General features: G+C 44.3%; 1 protein-coding gene and 1 long non-coding RNA gene across 7 annotated transcripts; one reads left to right on the top strand and one right to left on the bottom strand.

The window, feature by feature from the left end:
• The first annotated feature begins 4,430 nt into the window (after positions 1 to 4,430).
• CARD19 (caspase recruitment domain family member 19) lies at positions 4,431 to 20,678 on the top strand. 6 transcript variants are annotated; one of them, XM_053989255.1, is made up of 6 exons: positions 4,431 to 4,544; positions 10,201 to 10,343; positions 12,217 to 12,370; positions 15,724 to 15,783; positions 17,362 to 17,433; positions 18,133 to 20,678. In XM_053989255.1, the coding sequence occupies exons 1-6, from the start codon at positions 4,526 to 4,528 to the stop codon at positions 18,243 to 18,245; spliced, it is 561 nt and encodes a 186-aa protein (XP_053845230.1). In that variant the 5' UTR covers positions 4,431 to 4,525; the 3' UTR covers positions 18,246 to 20,678. The 6 variants fall into 6 exon arrangements, with proteins under 6 accessions (XP_053845230.1, XP_053845231.1, XP_053845226.1 ...); XM_053989256.1 differs by lacking the exon at positions 4,431 to 4,544 and adding an exon at positions 7,442 to 7,514; XM_053989251.1 differs by lacking the exon at positions 4,431 to 4,544 and adding an exon at positions 7,558 to 7,975.
• Positions 4,929 to 7,345, bottom strand: LOC128813852 (uncharacterized). The gene is made up of 2 exons (XR_008439197.1): positions 7,260 to 7,345; positions 4,929 to 6,124 (listed from the first exon to the last, which is right to left on the bottom strand). It is a non-coding gene; the product is annotated as an uncharacterized LOC128813852 (long non-coding RNA).
• Positions 20,679 to 22,989: the final 2,311 nt, after the last annotated feature.

Below are 22,989 nucleotides of genomic sequence, written 5' to 3'. Positions count from 1 at the left end.
ATTGTTTTGTATCAGAAAGGTCTTTAATTCATCTGCTCTGTGTTTAGAGACCATGTGAGACTGAGTGCAGCAAAGGCCCATCTGCAGGTCTGCCAGCCTGTGGGAGAGGAGATGGCACATGGAGGGATGTGGTGTTGTGCTGTGGCACACCTTGGGGCCCCCACCTGTGACCTCCTGTAGCTTCTACAGGTGTCCCAGTGTGAGAGCAGTTGGTGTGCAGGTGGGGACAGCGGTGCAGCCTTCCTGGAGCAGCCAGCTCGGGATTGCTGCCGCATCATCCCTGTGAGACCTCTCTAAATAAAGGTAGCTACTGAGGTAGCTTTTGAAAGCCTGCTTTCTTTTCCTGTTGTTAATCTGTATATCATGTGAGGAAACAAGGTGGGTTTTTTTCTTGTTTTGTCCCTTTTAAGTAACAGATACAGCGCTTTTTCTACTGTTTATATGTAAATAGATGTATATCCTACTTATAGTATAGTTATTTTTGTTCCAGTTGAAGCCTTACTTAATACTTTTATCAGCTGTTTAACAGGTATCATCACATCCCTGTCGTGGGTAGAAACATAACCTTATAGAAGGCTGCAGTAATTGTTTTATGGTATATTCCCTTGGTATGAATCAGGTATCCGCTCACAACCTGCAGTTGTGAAGCTTCAGTTTTGAAATTCAAATTACTGTAGCTTTCTGGCAAATGCCCTCTTCTATCCTGGCCATACTCTGCAGAGATAAAAACACGTGCTTGAAATTCAATAAGATGGAAGTTGCAGCAAAAGAGCTTTTTTCTTGTTTCTAATAAGCTCAGTTCTACTGTACGTTACACCAAGGTGCACCCTGCAACACACTTCTCACTATGCACTGCAAAAAGAAGACTGGATATACTTCCCATCACTACACCCAATTAAGTTCTCAATTCATCCAATTAATACTAGTTAGTGTTTATCAGGATATAGTTGTGCTGTGAACTATTCTGCCTGCAGTTTTCAGTCGCCTGTTAGACTCAGACAGCTTCTGTACCCAGCAGGTCAAGGGAGATGGTTCTGTCCGGTTCTGTCCTTCTGCTCTCCTCTGGTAGGATCTCATCTGAAGCTCTGTTTCCAGCTCTGGGGCCCCAGCTTAGGAAGGACATGGAGCTGTTGGAGAAAGTCCAGAGGAGGCCACAGAGTTGCTCCAAGGGCTAGAGCCCCTTTGCTCTGGAGCCAGGCTGGGGGAGCTGGGGGTGCTCACCTGGAGAGGAGAAGGCTCCAGGGACACCTCAGAGCCTCTTCCAGGGCCTAAAGGGGTCCCTGGAGAGCTGGAGAGGGACTGGGGACAAGGGGGAATGGCTCCCCACTGCCAGAAGGTTAGATGAGAGACAGGAAAGAAATTCCTGTCTGTGAGTGTGGTGAGGGCCTGGCCCTTAGAAAATGGAAAAGGGCAAATCTAACTTTAATAAGGGGAGAGAAGAGAACCTCAAAAGTACCAGAATGGAAGGGTTTCTCTGATCCCCAGAAGTGTAGAACAAATGGCTAAACAAGTTCTTCACAAAGAAGATACATCTCAGCCTAGGATTAAAAAGAGTTATAGGCATGGGAGGGAGGTGTTCTGCCCTACTGACAATATTGTGCTTAAGGTACACATGTGAAGGGTGGCCAAGATATCCTTGATCCTGACTCTCTGCAGCTCCTTTGAATTTCCTTCCTCTTCCCATCTCTATGATAATGTTCACAGAATTCCATTATTTAGTTCCCTGATGTTTTAATTTTATTATGTGGCTTTAAAATGCAATAATATGACTGCAAGTGAAATAAATTCCCTGTTGAGATGTTTGGGTCAACACTTTGTGTGAGCAGACAGCCTGGCTCCTGTTCTGCATGAGGCGAAGCTGAGTAATATTGGATGGGACAAAATGTGCACTCTTGAGCTGCCAGGGATGCTGGCAGCCATGGGAAGCACCCCAGCAGGCAGGTAAATTCACTGTGCCAGAGCTAAATGACTATCATTCATTTGGGCTGCTAATGCAAGAGGCAGCGAAGTTACACCAAGATAAGGAAGCAACACCCAAACTGTGAAAGATTTGTGGCTCGGCTCCCTCTGGGACTGTGTTTAGTTCTGATGGCTGCACCCCCTGGAGTTAGCTTTATTGCTCGTGCAAACACAATTTTTTGTCAGAAGGGAAGTAAGTGCTGTGCGGGAAGGAGATGAAAGCAGCTGAGGCTCTAAAATAGACATTTTAAACCTTGTAACCCTTAAATGTTTGCTGGCCGGTGATTCCAGCTGGATTCAAGCTCCTATTTCTGCTCCAGAACACTTGTATTTCCTTGTGTGTTTTATGAAACTGATGATTTGCACACTGCTCACAGAAGTGTTTCCCACAGGATTTATGCTGTATCTATGAACAGGAGTCTGCAGTGGCCTCTAACCTGTGGGCAGATGGTAGGTTGCTGAAACCTTCCTGAAGCATCCCTACAAGAAGAGCACTCCACAAAGCACACAGCAAATACCACACTCACACACAGCAGCTGTTACCTAAGACAGCAGAGGCAGCAAGGGTCTTTGTATAGGTTTCCAGTGGTAGTTTATTTCACCTACACTCTGAAAGGGCCCAGGGACAAAGATGGGGAGAGGTAGAGGGTCCAGGATTATATACTGGTACAAAGGGGCAGAGCCAACAGCAACAACCAATCACCTGAAGGTGTGAGCAGGAAAAGGGTTACAGTGACCAAAAGGGAAACACAAGGGTAAACAGACAGGGGTACAGACCAATGAGGGTACAATGAACAAAGAAACTGCTAGAACCATGACCATATGTGGTTAACAGCCGGTTGAACGGCCAACAGGCCAATGGGGGAGTGGCACTGAGGTTGATTGACAGCATGTCACAGGAGTGTATGAGAGAGGTTGAAGTCCAGTGGACATTCTTCGAGGGCATAGCCCCAGGAAATCTCCTAGCAGGCCCACAGGCCTCCACAACTCCCCTTCCTTTATTCATTAAAAAGTCCTCTCCTATGGATTTCTGTAAACATTTAACGAAACAGGAAAACATAAACAAAACTATGACTACAACAACTAAAATCCCCAAAATCCCTCTTACAAAAGATAAAGCCATCCGCCCATCTGAGCCGACCGTCACACCCCAGCAACTCTCCATCAAGGATGACCCAAGAACTCTAACACTGCACTAACCCATGCCTAGAACTGGGCTTTACTTCACACAGGCTGCACACTATCCTATCATCCCTGGCTGTGGGGATCAGATGAGGCCCCGAGCTGGCACAGGGATGACTTCCATGTGAGGATATGTACCTGAAGTGGCTTTGTTCCCTTCCCACAGCTCTGCAGAATGTCAGTTTGCCAAATCTGTCAACTGTTTATTTACATACCTATTTAAAGGGGAGGATGCTCTAACAGCTTTATTTGCTTCCTGTCTTCATAGAATTCAATTGTTTGGTGTTTTTAAAAATAATTAGCTGAGTTTTTCATGTGTACAATTTGATTTGTGCTTTAGATAAGGAGCCAAGTGCAATATTGAACATGTTTGTGAAGTTGATTGTTCATTCTCCAGAATCTGTGCAATATTTACCAGGACTATTTGTGATCAGTATACATAGCCCTGTTCTACATGCCCATTGTTCCCTTGTGCCAGGAATGAGAGATACACAATTTTTCCCTTATCTGCATCATCTTCTTGTTTTACTAATGCTGTTAAAATTTCCAGTGATAGGATATCATATAGCAAAACCAGGCGTGTGTAATTCACCAGGTACAAGGTGAATACACAGGAAGTTAAAACTTCCTGGGGTTTTAACCAGGGGTTTCCAGACCTGTGGATGCTCCAGGCTGTCATAGAATATCCTGAGCTGGAATGGACCCTGAGGTCCAACCCCTGGTCATGCACAGACACCCCAACAATCCCACCCTGGGCATCCCTGGCAGCGCTGTCCAAACTTTCCTGTAGCTCTGGCAGCCTCGGGGCCGTGCCCATTCCTTGGGGAGCCTGGGCATTGCCCAGCACCCTCTGAGAAAAGTTTCATCCAAGTCAGTTCTGTTCCCATTTCACTGTTTGGCTTAACTGGTTAGGAATAAAGAGCTGAGAATTTGCAGCACAGCTGCTTTTGTGTTTGGAGTCAGAAAACTTTTTTTTCATCTTCTAACCAACAAAGTAATCATACCAATAATCATACTCTGACTATATAAATAAGATAGGAAAATAACTCATTTTATATGCAAAGCAACTCTAGAAATTATTAGCATACACACAAAAAGCCTTCATAACTCTGAGCAAACAAACATCTTGGTTTTCAGAGCTAATTACACGTCCCCTAAAATCACCAGCAAATTGCTGCTGACTCCCAGGCGCAGAGGAGCAGCCGCCCATCGCTCCCGGCGGAGCTCTGCCGGCTGTCACAACTGGACTCGCTCCCTCCCTGTTTACTTTCGCTTTTCCAAGTTGCCCGTGACCTCCGTTTATCCCGTCAAGGAGAATTGCACTGCGGCCGCCCCGCGTGGGACGTGTGCCGGACACGGCACACACCCACCCTGAAACCGATGGATGATGCTCTACAGAAGCTGTAAGTGCACATTTATAACGAGGCATTTGGGCAAAACAAGGGTCTGAAAGGTGCAAATCTCTGGGAACAGGAGTTCAGAGACAGAGGGGCAGTGGCTCTGACGGGAGTGGCCAGCCCGTCACTGCCTTCACATTTTTTCCCCTTCTTAAATCTTGTTTTTCTAAATTATTGACTGAAACTTACTGAAGGGAGCTTAATGCGCTATCTGACCTTTTAAGAAATACTTTATTGTATTTTCTTAAACACAAAGAAAGACTGTTAGAGGAACTGTTTGCGGTATCTAGATTTAATTTGTTGCTAAAGAGATTCAGTCCTCTGGCGGTGGGAAAACAGCAAAGCGTATTGTGATCCAACAGTTAACAGATAAAACAAAATACTACATGATAGTGTTGCCAGGACAAGGGTGTTATTTAATAAGTCAAATAATTCACTCAAATAAACAAATCGGTCGCTTTACTGGCTTTTGAGATTAGCTAAGCAGGAAATCAATCTGCTGGTAAATAAAACGCTGTGCAGGTCACTTCGCATGGCCACTGTTAAAAACGGGACCACATTCCCGGTACTAAAAGTGATTTCAGCATTTATTGTAATAAGAAGGAAAGGCCTAAAGCAAGGGGGCCCGCGGGCTGAGCAGGAGCATTCCCGTCGAGGAGGCTGCAGCGCCGGCGCTGGGTCTTCTGAGCAGCGATGTCCCCGATGTTCCAGGTGAAGCGGCACAGGTTCAGTGGGTCAGAAGCCCCCTTTTTATCCTGTTTTTTGTCCCTTTGGATTGGTTTCTTTTTCAGCACCTTTTTTCACCTTGGTTTTCTTTTTTCAGCACCTTCGTTTGCATGAAGGTTTAAGGCGCTTGATTGGTCCATGACAGTTCTGTCCAGGCTGGCTCCTTTCGCTGGGGGGTGGTGCACTTTACTTAGGTGTATTATGGTACGTATAGTACCGTATTTCTTCTCACTACGCTTTTAACCCCTTTTGCCATAACCAAACTAACAGTACATGCTTAACAACTATCAACTATTTTACAATAGTTTCTAACCTATTTTTGACAGCCACAAAATTCGGAGGCGGAACTCTGAAATGAATCAGAGTTTTGGAAGGGCACTGGGCTCTGTCAGGAAGCGGGGGTTCGCGGCGTGCCCCTCGCTCCGGAGCGGTTTGAGGGGCGCGTTTCTCGCCTCGCTATTCGCGTCGCTCGTCGTCCCAGCGGCCGGGATGCGGCTTCCCCATCCGGCTCTGCGCCGTGACTGTCACGGGATGTGACTATCACCATGGGAGGGCATTCGGGGCCAGCCCCAGCGCGGTCCTTCCCTCCCAGGGAGCACGGGCACTGCGGAGGCCTCCGCTGTGGACGAGTGGCTCTGCAAGGATCTGTCTGTGCAAAGCGAACCGGACAGCGATCCTGCTGTAGAGGTCTTGCGTGCCACCGGCATGAGGAGGAGATATGTTTAACCTTTCTTCTTGTGTATTTATCTGAGTCTGCAGGACAAAAATATCTCCAAGCAGTGTGGCACTGTACATCACAGCATTCCTGAGGGATTAATTTTTACTTCCACTTCACTCACTGTGCTTTGAATCACTGTGTGCTGAAAAACATTTAGATTTATATTAGAGATTTCAGTCCATATCACACTAAGATGACCAGGCTTTCTCTTTAGTGGTTTAGATTCCAGTAGTTGAAAAGGTTCTAAAAACTTTTAAATTTAAAACTTCTAAAAGTTTCCAGGGAAACTTTTTAGCAGAGCACAAAATGCAAATTCACAGAGGTATAAAGGGGTCATAAAAACAAATCGTCAGCATGGCATTCTCCCACTGCTTCTTAGTATTAGGCAACTCCTCTTGCTGTAATGTTTTAATATACATATGGAAGTGAATCGTAGAATACAAGAATGGTTTGGGTTGGAAGGGACCTTGAAGATCATCTCATTCCAAACCCCTGTTAGGGGCAGGGGCACTTTCCACTGTGCCAGATAGCTCAGCCCCATCCAAAATAGCCTTAAAAATATATCACAAAAGGAATCACACAATTCCAAGTTCCTTTTCAGAAGGTTCCTGTTTCTTTACTAAAATACACTGCCAAAATCACACCAATGCAGGTGTGATCAAGGTCTCCATGTGCAATAATAATAATTTTAAATTGTGTTTTCATGCTGTTAGGAAGATCTGGATTCTGGAGGGTAAATAGGATAAACTCAGGATGTATGCACTCGACCAATCTTCTCAAGGATATGCACCATGAATGTCACAGCATTTGACAATACTTCGATCCTCTGCAGCATTCATCCCTAGCAAGGCATATTCTCTTCCATTCCTTGCTAGGTAATAAATTGTTGCTGAAATTTGGGGCAAATAGCAGGTTTTACATCCACAGATTTGCTTGTACTTTTTCACTCACAAAGTTAACTATCCCAATTAATTACATGCTTCACTGAAACCTTTCCTATGACAGAACTTGTCCCTGCTCCTTGGGCTTGAGTCACTACATGCCCAATGTACCTTACATGTGTGTTGTGCTGAAGGACAGGAAAATATAAATTCTACATGGGTGTTGTGAAGATGTAGACATGGTATTTTGGACAGTGTAGTTTCTTCTGGAAAAGTAAATCACGGCTTTACTAATCATGCATTAATTGTTTAAAAACTCGTGGCTGTGCAAGTGTAAATTCATGCTTCTACACAGGACGGGCTGGTGAGCACAGACATTTGAAGAAGTGTTTTTACCTTGAAGGTCAAGGCGATGGGAACCCCGATGTCGGCTACGGGGGTCTCAGGGGGGCCCGCCCCAGTACCGCCCCGGCTACCCCCGGCCCGGCGCTCCGTTCGCCTCGCTTCGCGCTTCCCCCACCGCCTCCGGCCCGGGAGGCGGTGCCCAGCGCCGGCCGCCCCGCCCCGGCCTGGCAGGAAGGCCGAAGGCCGAGGGTCGTCGTCCGAAGGCCGCAGCCCGCGGGCCGGGCGGGGCCGGGGGTGCTATGGCCGGTGAGTGCGGGACGGGCAGGGTCCGGTGACCCTCGGCGGCCTGATGAGCGCCGCCGCGCTCCCAGGCCCGGCCGCAGCCTTCGGGGCCGCAGCGCCGGTGTCGCGCTGTCCCCGCGCCCCGCAGCGGCCCCGCCTGCGCGGTGGCCCCGGCGGTTTGGTGCGCGGCCGCGGCCCCGCCGTGGGTCGGAGTGACTGCCCCGGGGCATGGCCTGGCCCGGGCAGCGCTGCTAGGCCCCGCACGGGGCGGGCCGCTGGGACGGCGGGCGGGGCTGAGCTGGGCGCGGGGCGCGGGGCAGCAGGGGCGTGCGGAGCCCCGGCCTGGTGTCTCCGGTGTAGCCGGTCAGTGCCACGTTTCGCACCCTGGCACACTGGCCGCGTGTTGTGTGGCAGCGAAATCTGCTGTTTGCTCCCAACCTCCATCCAGCTCGCTGGGATCGCCTCTACACCTGGGGAGCACACAGGTTAGTTATCCTGGTGACTCGGGGGCCCGGTTGTTTTAGCCATCGTCTGGAGCTTGGAGGACTGGGACTGTATGTAACCTAATGTCGCACTCTAGTATCAAATGCTTTTTAATATTTTGCTCACTGCAGTTGTTGAAGTCTACAATTCCCTGACGGGTGGGTGTAGCCAGGTGGGTGTCAATCTCCTCCCAAGCACCAAGTGGCAAGATGAGAGGTAACAGCCTCAGGTTGCACCAGGGGAGGTTTAGGTTGGATATTAAGGAAAATTTGTTCATTGAAAGGGTTACCCACACCTGGTACAGGCTACCCAGGGCAGTGGTGGAGTCACCATCCCTGGAAATGTTCAAAAAACATAAGGATGTGGCACTCCAGGACACGGTTTAGTGCCGAGCATGGTGATACTGGATTGATGGTTGGACTCAATAGTCTTAAGGTTCTTTTCCAACCTAAATGATTCTGTGATTCTCTTGACTTGCTGTCAGAGACCCTTGACTTCTGGTAACTTGCACATGGCAGTGGGTGAGAGTAGCAAAGGAGGATGACATCTTGTTTTTCACCTCTCTGTCATCTTTTCAGCCCAGAGGAGCAGACCAGTTGCTCTTCGTGGGTGCATTTGGTAACCAGTGCCATCTGATCATGTCAAGGCCGTTTCTCTGCAGCCAGTCTCCTTCTTAAATCCTTGGCATCCCTTCATTGGAGTCTTGAAAGGGAAAAGGCAAAACTAAATTAGTGCTAAGCCAACATTTTGTTGAGAGAGACTTTTTCCTCTTTCCTGAGATGCTTCTGAAAGGAGTTGTCGTGGACACATGCAAATGGTTTGATCATCCAGGTTTTGGTTGCCAGCTTTCCTGGGTAATGTTTATGAAAATCATCCAGCAGTTTTACAGGAAGTAGCAGCTCGTGTTTGCACTGCACAGCAGTCATCACTGAGGTTTCTGGAATGGATGTTTGCAAGTTGTGTGTTTTATAGAGAACATCAGAGACGTGCACTGGGTTTCGTGTCTGTTGTATTTAAATTTATCTCTTTAATGATCCTGTTTGTTTGCTTGATAAACTTAAGAAGGCTTTTAAGGGGAAAACAAACCATAATAAAGATACAGCAGTGTCAGAGACAGTGTCCAGAGTCCTTATGTAAATATTAGTGGAGTTAGTAATTGGGACTGAGTACCTGCCTGACTGAAGGTGGTTGGTAGCTCCCAGGGCCCGGGTGTGGATGAGAGTGCTTGCATGTTGCAGCGTGGCAAGGAAGGGCTGATCTCAGCCTACAAATTTGAAATGCAGTTGTATTTATTAATTTACTGTGATAAATATGAAGTGGCAGTGCAGCTCCTTAGGGCCCTGTGGCTTTATCCAGTAAGGCAGTGAAAGTAGATCATGAAAAAATTTATGAAGGGGATTGTGACAAACAAAATCCTGTTTGATGTTTCTTGTACAGAAAGCAACATGAGGGTTTTTATGCTAAGAATAGTTAAGCCGAAACAAAATTACAAAGGTGTTTTTGGCAACCAATATAACCGGAAAGTTCTGGTTTGTGTTGTGCCAGTGGCTAGTGACAGCTTTCAGGGGCCACACATCTCACCACAGGCTTGTAAAGCAGGAGTCCAAGGGTTTGTCCAACATTCTGGCTGCTGCCAGGGTGTGTCTTGTCCCTTTCTCTGGTGGGAATTGTGTCTGACAAACTCCGTGTTTGAAGAACTTAAGAAAGGGTGTCTCTGATGTTTTTTCTGCAGGTGCTCTAGCAGTCAGTCTGGCACCTTATGGTCATGTATGATAAATTTTTTTATGAGCCTTGTTATTTTCAAGAGCAGAATGAGAGCATCCCATTGGATGGGAGAAGCATCTTGCAGGTGCTTAAATGTCATAATCTGACTTCATAAATAGATAATTTATCTTCAGTGATTTATTAACTTTAAGGCTGTATTTGATAAAATATCCATCAGAGCTTGACTTCTAAATGATTTATAGCCTTCTCTTTTTGGAAGGAGAGACGCAGTAGGAGTGACCAGCCAGAAGTTCAGATTTATGTAATTTCAAGTGGATGGGTCTTTGAAAGCACATGGCAGTGTTATGTTTCCCTAACAGATAGTTCAGCTTGCTAGTATTAGGTGGTGGTGATAATTTTATTTTAGCTATTTAATCACTGGTAGGAAAATGAAAATGACGGAGTTTAAAAATGGCTTATTAATTAACTGCTGTGATTTTTTTCTGTGTTATTTTATCTCTAGATCAGTCGTATTGTCATCGGCTGCAGCATGACATGTATTTCCTTACAAGCACTAGCCGACTGAATGAGCAAGTGGTTGATAAAATTGTTCTTCAGCTTAACAGAGTCTATCCCCAAATTCTTACCAATGAAGAAGCAGAAAAGGTAATTTGAGGAGTTTTGCTGTGTCTCTGACTTTTCTGTTGCTTTTGTAGGTCACTACCCCAGCTGCCCTCTTCCTGACACAACTCTTGGTGTCACATGCAGCCAGCCTGCCTCATCTCCTGCTTGCTGACCAGTTGTGTCTGGCATCTCATGTAAGAGGAGCAGTCACAGGGCTGGCGCGTTCCCTCTGCCAAGTGGTCATGGGAGAGAATGCTCTCTTCAGCAGCAGTTTAATGCCACGGTCCCTGCCATGATCAGGGGCACACAATCATGAAGCCAGTCCATGGGCAGGAGGGCACCCATCCTGTGACCGCATGCCTGGCGTGCCTGTCTTCACCCATGAGGTGGTGTGGAGTGGCACACTAGATGATCTATGCTGCATCCACCTCTGCCCACAAAATCGTCTATATTAGCTCAATCAGTTTTGGTAACCAATTAATAATTTTAAGTCTTGGTAGAGATGTGGGGGGGTATTAGTTCCACTAGTAAGTGTGGAGCTTTGGGAAGTGGGTGGAATTAATAATATCTTGCAGTGGTGCCACCATGTATGGAGGAAGGCCACCCTCCCTGATGTGAAGCTTTCAAAAATGGGTAGCTCTTTTTAGGGAGAAAAAGCTTCTAATCTTGTGTGGAGACAAAATTAAAGTCAGCTAAGAGCTTCCACAATCTTACTTATAATAGTTTGTACTTGCCCTCTGCTGGCTTCATGTCTGCACTTTGTCAGAGTTTTGGCGTATCAGTATTTTAACATCTGGAAAAATAGGTTCAATGCCACCATATCAAACTTCATGGGGACAATTAGTGTTTTGTGGTGTAGAGCAGAGCTAGATCATTTACTGAGCCAGTCTTGCCACTTCCCTCAAGAGATTCAAAATAAACCCATAAAGAATCTGAAACATGATTTGTGACTTCTGCACTTGGGCAGAAATGAACTGCTTTTTAATGGATTCAGGCAAGTTTGTGTCAACTCTATTGAATGTTTAGGAAGCTTATAATCTCAGCTGTATCTGGTAGACCCTGTGGGAATTTTGTCAGAATAAGGAGTATTGTGTAAAATCTGTGGCATTCTTGTCCCCCTCAAGCAGCAATTGTTCGTAACTCAGTATGCTACAAAGATTATCCACTGTGCTGCTATGAAATATGATGTTTTGCTGAGAATGGCTTTGGATTTTTTTGAAATAAACTGAAAAGGGTTTGATGTGTAAGGCTAGGGATGCATTTTCCTTCTCTTTGTAAGGTCTTCTAATACTCACCACATTTAGCACTACAGAAAAAATGTATTTCCCGCTGCAACTGTTTGCCAATCTGAGCAATGGGAATTTGTGCCTGTTGAAGTGGGTATACAGCAGTTAATTGGCTGGAAACAACAAAAAAACATGAAATACAAAATCTTGGAATGATGAACACTCCAGTATTGGGACTAGGATAAGCAGTATAAAGTGCCTTTTCGGGGATCATTACTAGGCAGCTAAGGGCAAACTTGAAAGCATCAAACTTTAATTCAAATTATAAGATTTGCTGAAATATTCTATCTACAGCTGCCAGAATTAAACTGTAGAATAGCAAGTACCATGTCAGCTTGGATGCAGGGAAGGCATCAAATGCAGAGTGTCTTTCGCTCGATTGGGACAGAAAAAAGCAGAAGGAGAGACAGAGACAATATGCTCTTCATCAGACACTGCTGACCACATGAAGCTCAGGTCTGTGCAGTGCATGTATGTCCTTCCTAGGTTTCCCTTTTTGGCCCATTCTTTTAGTAAATATCAAAGAAGCTCCATAAAGAAGCTACATAACTGGCATAGTGATGTAAAATTGATCTTTTAATCTCTCTTCTGTTTTAACCTCTTTTCTGATGAGCACTTTTCTTTTACAGTTCAGGAACCCAAAGGCATCACTCCATACCAGGCTCTCAGATCTGTTAAAACACCTCCAAAAGAAAGGAGACAGACACTGTCAGGAGTTTTACAGGGCTCTGCAGATCAATGCTGAACAGCTGTTTAATGATCTGCCAAGCAGGAAAATCTTGAGTAAGTTGACTTGTAAGTTGATTGAGTTGTGGATTTCCTCACCAGTGTATTACAAAACCTAATTTCAGATGCAGTGTAGGTAATTTAAACAACCTAAACAGGTTATAAACAATACAAATAAACAAATTACTTAAATAATTTTTGGGGTATTAATTCCTTCTGACTTGAGTTTTCCAAAAGCTGTAAAGGGATTTTGTAATGTAAAATTGTAATTTCCTTCATTTTGTCTTTCATTTTGAAAGAAGCAATTTGTATCTACCCAGCACAAACTGGTGGAGGACCATTTTCTTGCCTGCACCGGAGGCTGCAGAGTTACCCCACATCCATACCTGAACCCTTTTGAACTGGGGAGGTCTGGGCCCATCCTGCCTCAGAATCTCAGATGAGCCCAAATCCCAACTGACTGAACCTTGCAGCAGCTTGAAGGCAATGCTTTGATCTGATGTTCACCTTGCAGAAGTCATGCACTTTGGAGAACAGGCTCTTCAATCAAATTGTCTTGGATATATCATTTTTACTTTGGTAGAGGTCAAGAAACAAGTTTTTCTGCCAGGCTGACTAGCAGTTAGCAGATAGCCTTTTTGAATTAAGAGCAGTTTGAGAAGTCTTGGTGTAGTCACTAAGAAGAACAATTTCAAGACTGTTTTGATGTTTAAGAATTTAAGCTTTTTTAATGTTCAATAGCACATTCTACAAGCCATTTTTGAAAATGTATCTTTACAAGGAGACTTGGTTAGAGTCTGTGGGATGTTTTCACTTTTAGCTAGAGCAGAAATGTGCTCATCTTTGCACATGATTTATGTGGTGACTCTGAGCTTTCCTCAGGTAGCCATGAATAGGCAGGGTTAGGGTTTCTCCTGTTCAGACTCTGCATAGCAAATACCTGTGCTAGAAGTGCTTCATGTTAAACATACATCTACTTGTGGCACCTGAAAACAGTTTTGCTATTGCTGCAAACTGCTGACTTCAGTAACCATCAAAAGTCATTAAATTCTCTGTTACCTTAGTACACTCTTTCATGTTACCATCCTCAGAAGAATAAGGATAATTTAAAGAACTGAGTTAAAACATTACTGTGTGCTGAGGTTCAGCAGCTTCTTTCTGTTGATCTAAGAAATAAACATTGAGATGATTGTGTTAATATGCTTGCTGCTTCTTAGAGTTCTGCAATTAAAACCAATGTCTGCATTCTGGATTAAATGGTCAAGAAACATGTGTGCAGCTTTTTAAGCTAAATCTGCAAACACCTTTATACGTGAGGAAAAGCTCCTTTATCAATATGAGGAGTAACTTCTCATTTAAGTGAACTTGGACATTTTCAATGTTAAAGGCATTATCCCTCAGACCTCCAACATGCACAATTTGTTACTCAAATGTTACTTCTTGGAGGTGCTCAAGAGGTGTTCAAGGCCAAGATCTGTGGGGTCCTGAGCACTCCGGTCATTGGAGGGTGTCCGTGCCCATGGCAGGAGGTTGGAACTGGATGGTTTTCAGTGTCCCTTCCAACTCAAACCATGCTATCATTCTATAATGCTCTTAGCATTAGTTGTTAAATTTAGCACAAAGCATTTACAGAACTGCCACTAGAATTTGTAAACATGAAGAACAAGGAGAATCACTAACATGGAGCTTTTCTTCTAAATGCAGGCTGAGCTGAAACAAGCAGCATTACAAACAACTGGAGAAATTATCAATGAGGACATGGATGAACTCCGTAATTCTGTAATAGATTACATGCAGCTATACATATGACAGATTTTTTTCAGCAAAGGAAATCCTTTCAAATATTTCTTTTTCATTTTTAAGACAGCTTTAAAATTCATGCTAGAACAAAATTGCTTTGCCTGAAGTGTAAATTGCCAGTGAAGTGTCTGGTAATGCTTGAACATTCCCACTAGAGGGGGGATAGGGCACACGATATGGGCAGCCTTGGAGCTGTTGAAGCAAACGGGAGTTTCCAAGGGACTCAGAAAATGTTTTTATTTCTCTCCATGCTGACATAGACTTAAAGGATAAAGGCTTGGATAAGCCCTATGCAGCGACAGAAGTGGCAGAGATTTGTCTGTGCTCTCCTGTGCAATGTGAGGATTTCCTAGCTGGAATTCCTAGGGAGGACATCAGCTCCTCAAAGGGGCAGGCTGGGTGAGGCTGCTTAGGGGCACAGCGAGCTCACGGAAGCTTTGCAGCAATCCTTGCTGCTCCAGTGACTCTCAAGCTTCACAGCAAAGGGCACCAGATGCTTCTGTCCTACTCCAGGGCCATGCCCTGTCCCCCCATGGAGAGGGATGTCCTTAGCAGGGGAGATGGATGCTTCCCTGTCGCTGCCTGGGTGGACAGGGGAGTTTTCCTACATCTCTCCTCTCCTACATCTTGGTGTCATGTGAAAGGAGAGCAGTTGAAACTGATAAGTCTTATATTCTTCTCTATTGACAGCCAGATTCAGAACTCTTACTTTTTTTCCTTTCCTTTTTTAACCCTCCTAGCCCTTTGACAGTTGGACTAGGTGATTGTAGAGGTGTTTTCCAACCTTTATAATTCTGTGATTTCATGACTACAGAAGTGTTTGGCTAAAACAGTGTTGCAGATCGGTGATGTCACTCCTCTGCCATGTCCGGTGACAGCTGTGCATCCCTCTTCTGCAGACAGCATGATCTCCACATCTGTGTGGCAAAGGCAGCTCTGAAAGGGTCTTTCTGTCCAGACTAGAAACTCCTTGTCCTAAGGCCAGCCTCCTTTTCTACTAGAATTTGCAGATAGAGGCTGAAATTACTTGTGCCAAATGCTAGCATGTAGAACCTGCAGAGTTTTAAAGAAGCTGGGCATATCTTCAGCTGAGACCTGCATTTAGTAAATAATTTACACCAAGAATTTTTTTTTTCTATGTGCTTTACCTGCTAAATACATCAATGCCTGGAGATTTGCTCAAGAACAAAGAATGGTGATACATTAAATTATACAGGTGTTTTCAGATTAGTGCATCTATTAACAAATTAAAGAAACATTTGTATTACAATTTGTATTACAATGAAAATTGCTGGTATTGTGAAGGATTATCTCCTTCTTTCCTAATTTGGGAAACAAGTGTAATGTTATTTATGTGGCCAGTGCTTAAGCAGATCAGAGGTGGGGCTGCAGCTATTTGTAGTTGCATTCAGACGACTCTGTGCCTATGTCTTTTGGTCAGTTCAGCTTTAACTCTAGCAATGGTTTACCATTGGAGGGGTCAATACTTTGTGTAAATATTGGATATTATTCTGAAATGTGGTGTTCTGCACCATTTTGCATGTGCTGATTATGTTTGTTTGTTTGCTTGAGCTGAGTACTAACTTTTCGTGTGTTGCTTTTATTTCTAGAAACCCCAGATCCCACAGAGATAGACACTGACAAGGAGCAATATATGCTAAATGACAGGGGTAAATAAATCATACAGTGTCACTGGATGGAATGGCTTTGCAGATTATGATACAATTTATTATATCATGTAATTCGCACTGCGTATAACAACTACTTTGGCTTATGATGTCTTTACTGTCACAAGTTAAGTAGAATTAATGGAGGAAATTGTACTGAGTTACTGTCAAGGAAAACAGGGCCAGGAAATTGAAGAGACTGTAGAGTTTAATCAATATTTACAATGGTATTACTTACACTATTATAAGTAAACTCTTAATTTCCTGTGATTTCTTCAATTCCTGAACAGTAAGGTCTGTTCATTTTGCATAAGGCCATCAATAACTTTTTGATCTGACTTTCAATTTTTTTCAAATTTTTTAAGCTCTCAATTTAACTACAAGTAATTTGAAAGCAATGACAGAAAGGAAGGAAAAGCTGAAATATATTTTCCTTAGGAAAATATATTAATTAGTTTCACCTTCCTCTGTTCAATGCCAGATTACAGAGACAAATATTTTTTTTCATGGTAGGATATTTTGAAAAGGAAGATCTCAAATGAAGATGTTCTCACAATTTCTAATGAACTATTGTATAATTTAAGTTCAGTATTTTATTTAGAGATTTAGATACAATAATGAGAAATTCAAAACACCTTCTATGAATTATGCCTTTTTTGCAGTTTCCTGAGAGAAAACTGAAATAAGTAACAGAAACACTGTTTAATTCAATGTATATTTTTGTTTGTGGAGGTGGTGTTTCTCTGAATATTGACCTAAATTGCTGTTCAGACTTCACACATTGCTGTTGCTGTCTGCAGCATAACAGTACAGGATGAACAGAGAAAGTACTTGCAAATAAGAAAATGAAGTGGTGTTTTTTTGGTTTTTTTTTTTTACTTATTACTTTCTTTTTTTTTTTTTTTCTGACTTGGCCTCAGACTAGAGATTCTAGAGATTGTTTGGCCACTAGCCACTCTCCTTGGGAGGTTACATGCCAAAGAGCAACCAAATCCTTGGTCCTTTGCGGTTTCTCCAATGTCCTTGACCACACAGTCTGCTCCAGGAATTTGTTGAGGCAGTACACTTGTCCTTAAATTGATAGGTGTAGCTTAATTGTATCTACAAGCAGAGGTATAGTTTAATTGTATCTCTGTTTCTAGTGAGAGAGTAACTACAAATGGAGTATTAGGTAATAAAGAAGTAGATATAAATCTTTATGCTGTTTTGTCAGTGGATAAGTATAAATTAGAAAGGTTTTATTGAACATCAGTACTGACCATCACCATTAAACTGTGTGTAATTCCAGGCAAGTTGTTTCCAGGGGATTTGGTTTGGAAACTTTTCCTTAATAGCATAGTCTGTAGCTAGATGAGCAGAGGGGAACAGGGAATGGTGACAAAGCAACTGTAGTAAAAATTAATTGCAGTCTAATAAATGTGCTTCATGGTACATTAGCTACAGAACATACAGAATTGTGACTATGTTAGCTTCATTTGAATATTCTTAATTATGCATATTGATAGCAATTGGTGATTTGTGAACGGAGCTAAACTTCTGCTGCCCTGCTGTCTCAATGTGTTTTCTTGCAATTTTCTGTAGGCCCAGTGTTTTTCCTGGCGTGTTTCAGCATGGCTGCAGGACTGGCCCTTTTCTGGTACTGCTGCAACTCAGGTGAGCTTCTCAGGGGCTTCTCCTGCCTGCCTTCCCTCAGCAGGGATGGAACGAGCTGGGCTCCTCATCTGACAGGGCTCCCTAACAGGGTGGGTCAAGGTGTCATCATTCATTAATGAGCTCTGGATACAAATTGCATGGCGAACATGCTGAGGTATAAATAATGGATATTTTGCCTACAGAAGATGCCACAAATAGGGGGACTTTGTAAATACAGTAGTCATGTGAACTCCTGTTGCTATAGCAATGGGTCATGATTCCCAGCAGTCATGAGACAGACCCAAAACCTTCTGGCTCCCACACCCCTTGGGAGCTGGTGGAAGCCTGGCCAGGGCTGGGGGATGCTGGCTGAATTTGCTGAGTTCCAGCAGCTACAGCTGTCCCTGTGCTGCTGGCTCTGGATGTTAACTCTAACTGCCATCCGACAGTCACCTGCTCCACACCATCCAGTACTGTGCTCAGGGGTGAAGCTGCCCCCTTCCCTAACTGACCAATCTCCTCTTCCTGTCTCAACTAGCAGAATCTTAACAGATTCCTTGTTCGCCTTTCTTGGCAGTTGATTTCTGTGAATTGAAGGAAACGTGCTTTCCTCTAGAGTTATTTTCAGTTGGTTTTTATTTTTTGCAGATGCTGCTTCCTAGCTAAAATGAAATCTAACTGTGTTCTTTTTCTCTTTTTCCTCTCATCATTCCGTTTTAGAAACGCAAGTCATAGGAAGAGCCAGGAGAATCTTGGGTTTTTCTCCTATTATCATAGGAAGACATGTTAGAAATATTTGTATGTTGTATTTGGAAGACATGTCAAAAAATTAAGGAAAAGCTGTCTCTTTGCTTGTCTGTACAGTACACCGGCCAAAGGGAGTCAACAGTGCATAAAAGTCCTGTACTCATACCAAAGATTTTATTAACTAGCTTAATCAATAATTGCCTTGCCTCCAGATGTATTCAGAATTTCAGCTATAAATGTCCTTCTTTATGGGAATGGACCATTTATTTTTGTAAATGCTTGAAGTATTTATTGTTTGTATAAAAAATACTTTTATTACAAGCTTTAAAATGATCTCTTAAGTGAGCATGGGTCTGAGGCCATGTTTGCATATGTGTTTTCTATACTGGAATGAAGGATCACAACTGTTTGAAGAACTCTGGCTTGTCTTTTGTGAGAATTAATTTAAGAAAAGAACTTAAACACATGCACTCAAAGCCCTTACTAAGAAATGTATCTCCATCTCAGAACTGTTTTGTCTAGATCCTTTGTAGTCACTGCCTGAGCTCAGGTGGGCACTGGCACCTGGGAAAAGTTTATGGGGGCCAGTTCCCTTGATGTGTGCCTTGTGTTCATTGTGCCTTCTGATTCCCTGTTGGTGCCTTGTTCCCAGTCACACTCAGCTGCTGACCCTGGTTTGAATGCCCTGGAGCTGGTGCAGGCTGCTTCCCAGCCCATGGGGTGTTCCAGGGACTGGAATGTCTGACCTGAAGCACTTCAGACTACCAAGAAAGTGTTCCAGATTCATTTAGCATTCCCTTTCCCAGTGAAGTAAAGGGAGACTCTGCAGAGACACCTGGACAAATTGGAGGGCTGGGCAATCCAACCCAGTGAAGTTCAACAAGGGAAAGTGCAGGATTCTGCACCTGGGATGGTGCAACCCGGGATGTATGGACAGGCTGGGGAATGAGATGCTACAGAGCAGCACCATGCAAAGGGACCTGGGAATCCTGGTGGATGGAAAGTTGGAAATGGGTGAGCAGTGCCCTGGCAGCCATGGGGGACATCCCTGTCCTGGGGGGCACCAGGCCCAGCATGGCCAGTTGGGCCAGGGAGGGGATTGTCCCTCTCTGCACTGAGGTGGCCTCACCTCGAGTGCTGGGGGCAGTTTGTGCATCACAATATAAGAAAGATATTAAACTACTAGAGAGCTTTGAAAGGACACTTCCAGGAATGGGGCAGCAACAGCTTCTCTGGGCAACCTGTGCCAGGGCTGGGGGAAGAATTCTTTCCCAGTATGGTACAGGAAAATTTACTATGGCTGGGGCTATATTTTCCTCCCTTCCTGTGGCTGCTTGAGATGAAGATGTCTTTCAGGGAAAAAAATAATCCAGAATGAGCTATGCCAAGGGTTAGAGCTGGAAGGAGGAAGAAAAAGTGAGTCTGGATTCATCCTAGTGTTAAAGGACAATACAGCAAAGAATAGAAAACAATCTGTTCTTCATTAGTGCCAGTTATTAATTTGAACAGTGAATGTCAGGCTGCCTATACAATTGGCATGTGTACAGGCTGGGAGACATTCTTAAGCTATGTTTCTTTCAGGAGCTTGTTTCTCTGCAAGTATATCTATGCAGCACATATGGACAGTGATAATTCCATTTTCAGCTCCTGGAGGAAGCACATGTGCATCTGCATGGGAGTCAGGTCCTCCTGGGCATACAGTATTACAGACTTGGGAATAAATTGAGCAGGGTCTTGGATGAAACTGTTTAGCTGCAGAACTCTGGTTTCCCTGGCAAATCAAGAACAGCTTGGCCTTTGCTGCTGAAACTGTGCTGGTATTAATTTATAAACATTTTTGCAGGGAAGTTGTCCTGGCTGGGTTGTAGGTGGTTCCATGCCGAGGTTGGAGGCCATCCTTGTGAACACTGTGGCTGCCATACTGTAGGCAGGAATTGTACAGGAGCTAAGCAGGTACTGGCCTGAGCCATGGAAATGGCTAAGGCCAACTATAGGACCGTCTGTGTGCAGAGAGCTGGGAAGCAAAGTGATAGATCCTACAAAGAATTTGCACAATTCTATTTAAAGCCAGACTGCTGTTTCAAGGACTTGGTGAAGGATGATGTGCTTGATGAGCTGGAGTGGGAATGAAATGGTGATTCATTCTGGGATGCACTGGGCTGCTTTACAGCTGCTGGATGGAGTTTGCAGTTAAAAATGCCTTTGCCAAGACAAAGTTATTCCTTTTGTTTCTTTCATTTGTCATTTTTTTTCATATTGTAATAAATTGGAAACGTATTTGGTCACAATGTGCCATTGTGGATACTTTTCCCTGCCATTCTGTGTGCACAGATGTTACTCCATGTTATGCCATGCCTTGATTGTGCTGGCAAGAATCAGTTTGCTGCAATTCACAGGGCCTGTGTCCTGTATTAATTTCTCTGAACGTACATCTTCTTGAATCCTTTAGAAAATAATGTATTTCTTTTTTTAATGAGATGAAGCTGTCAATTAAATTGAAATAAATTCCAAGAGAAGAATGCTGCTGTTTTTCTTGTAGTTAATGCACTGCTCTTCCTTGCAGAAGCGCCCCTTAGTTGTTGCCTTCCTGTGACTGCTGACTGACCCCTCCTGGGCTCTAGCCTCTCATGGTTAAATTTTTCTGGGTATTTGCACGAGGATTTTTAACATTTTCACCTGATTTCAAAATTGCAATTTTTCTGCTTAGTTTGTTTAAGAATCTGGAGTTAAAACAGGACTCATCAGTTCAAAGACTGTGTGTCTTTGGGTTAATCCTTGATTTTATGTAATTTTGGGAGTTCCAAGGGTCACTGCCCATGAAGCCTTGAAGGTGCACTGGTGCTTGCTGTAAAGGGACTTTGGCACACAGTTCATTTGAAGTGCTACTTGGACCACCCAAAAAGGGACTTCATGTAAGGAAAACCATGTAGACTATTTTGTTACTGGTCTGTTCCTTTGGGTAATGGGGAACTGCTCGCCTGGGTGCCTCTATGACCAGTGTTGAGCCTCCCACCAAAGGAACTTGTTGCTGTAGCAGAAGAATCATGGGATCATGGTTGGAAAAGAGCTCTTAATATAATTAAGGCTGATCTGGCACCACCACTATGTTCACCATTAAACCATGGCCTAAAGTGCCATATCCACGTTTTTTAACCACTTCCAGGAATTGTGACTTCACCACTGCCCTCGGCAGCCTGTGCCGGGGCTGGACAGCCCTTTCTGTGAAGAAATATTTCCTAATATCAAACCTAAATCTCCTGACACAACTTGAAACCTTAGGTAGAGTCTCTGACCCACAGCCAGGATTGCATCTGTTGCTGCAAGGATCTTTGGGGACAAGAGGAGCCCCAGAGCTTGGCACTGGATTCTGTTGAACAGGGCCTGGGTGGTGATGGAGGAGGATCTCTGAGATAACTTCATCAGGAGGAGAGATCTTCTTCATCTTGTGCCCTTCTGTGGACTGTCTCCCTGATGAGTGGGAACTGGACTCCCTTCCTTGCCTGCTGGTTTGTGGCCCTTTGGGGAGAGGAGCAGCTGTTAGTGGGAGGCTGTGCTTGTGCTGGTGCCTGTGCTGGGCAGTGGCTGAGCAGGAGCCCAGGTGGGTAAGAAGGACCAGAGCACCTTGTCCTGTTCCAGCCCTGTGCCCCAACCCTCTGCCACTGCAGGACCAGCCTCGTGCCAGGCGCCAGGTGAAGGGACCGGAGCAGAGCATCAGGGGCATCAGCAAGGTTTGGATATGAGTGAAACAACAGCCTGATGAAACTACAAAATTATAGGAATCAGGGGAGGGGGTAATTTTCTATCTTCATCTCACCCACTTCATAGGGATGTTATTAGAGCCAAATGGAAAGAAACCAGAGGCAGGAGATGAGACAGGTATGCAGCAACACTGCTCCAGTTAATGCACTACCATTGCTTTGGCATAAAAGAATATTTTGGGTGAATCCTGAGCTGCCCTTGCTATTTTGGAGCATGGGCCACTTTACACTGTGGTCACAAGGAAAAGCTTTCTGCCATGGTGCTATTGATAAATCATTAATAACATTGTGTCTAGTAAAGCAAAAACCTTTCAGACTCAGTCTGTGCTTCATGAACTGGTAACAGGTGAAGTCGGGTGCCAGCAGCCAGAGTGCCAGTGCACTTGAAGCCTGGATAAATCATGTTGAGATATGTTCTCACATGGATCACATGGATAAACAGGTGAGACATGTTCTCACAGCACGATTTACAGCAAATCCTCTCTTCTCCATAGCAAAATATTTCATCACACTCAGGTGGCTTTTTTTTTTTTTTCCTTTTTAGCCCTGGTTTTAGCTACCCTGGGGGTCTCCCAGTGCTCCAGCCCTGCGGGCGCTGTCCGGAGTCTGCTCTGTGCCGTCCTGTGGTGCCTCCAGGAATGGCCGGGATGGGCAGGGCTGCTGGGTCCCCGCGGCTGCTCCCTGCTGAACGCTCCGCTGAAACAGAAGGAGCTGACTTCGTTTTTCCTCTGTGGGCTCTGAGTTAATTCATTTTAAAAGCTCCTAGTGAAGGCTGGAAAGACAATGCCTGTGCCTCTTAAATATTCCTGATCCATAATGGTTGCATACAGCTGGATTTTGTTTCACCTCTGCCTCTGGAGCTGGCTCACAGCCAATTTAACATGGCCACTGCTCTGCTCTGGAAGAGCTCTGTTCTGCCAGGAGGTAGGGAAATAACTTACATCAGATTGGAACCAAATTCAAAGTCCAGGTATAACAGGTAAAATGATATCAGAAAATAATAATTATTATTAATAGTAATAATTTAGATAGCAGTTTTCTATGAAAAAACTGCAATTATGTCTTTCAGGGT

Source organism: Vidua macroura, chromosome 13 (genome assembly GCF_024509145.1).
Source record: "Vidua macroura isolate BioBank_ID:100142 chromosome 13, ASM2450914v1, whole genome shotgun sequence".
NCBI classification, from domain to species: Eukaryota; Metazoa; Chordata; class Aves; order Passeriformes; family Viduidae; genus Vidua; species Vidua macroura.
The sequence above is the reverse complement of the archived record's forward strand: the minus strand, read 5'-3'. Positions and strand labels throughout refer to the sequence as shown.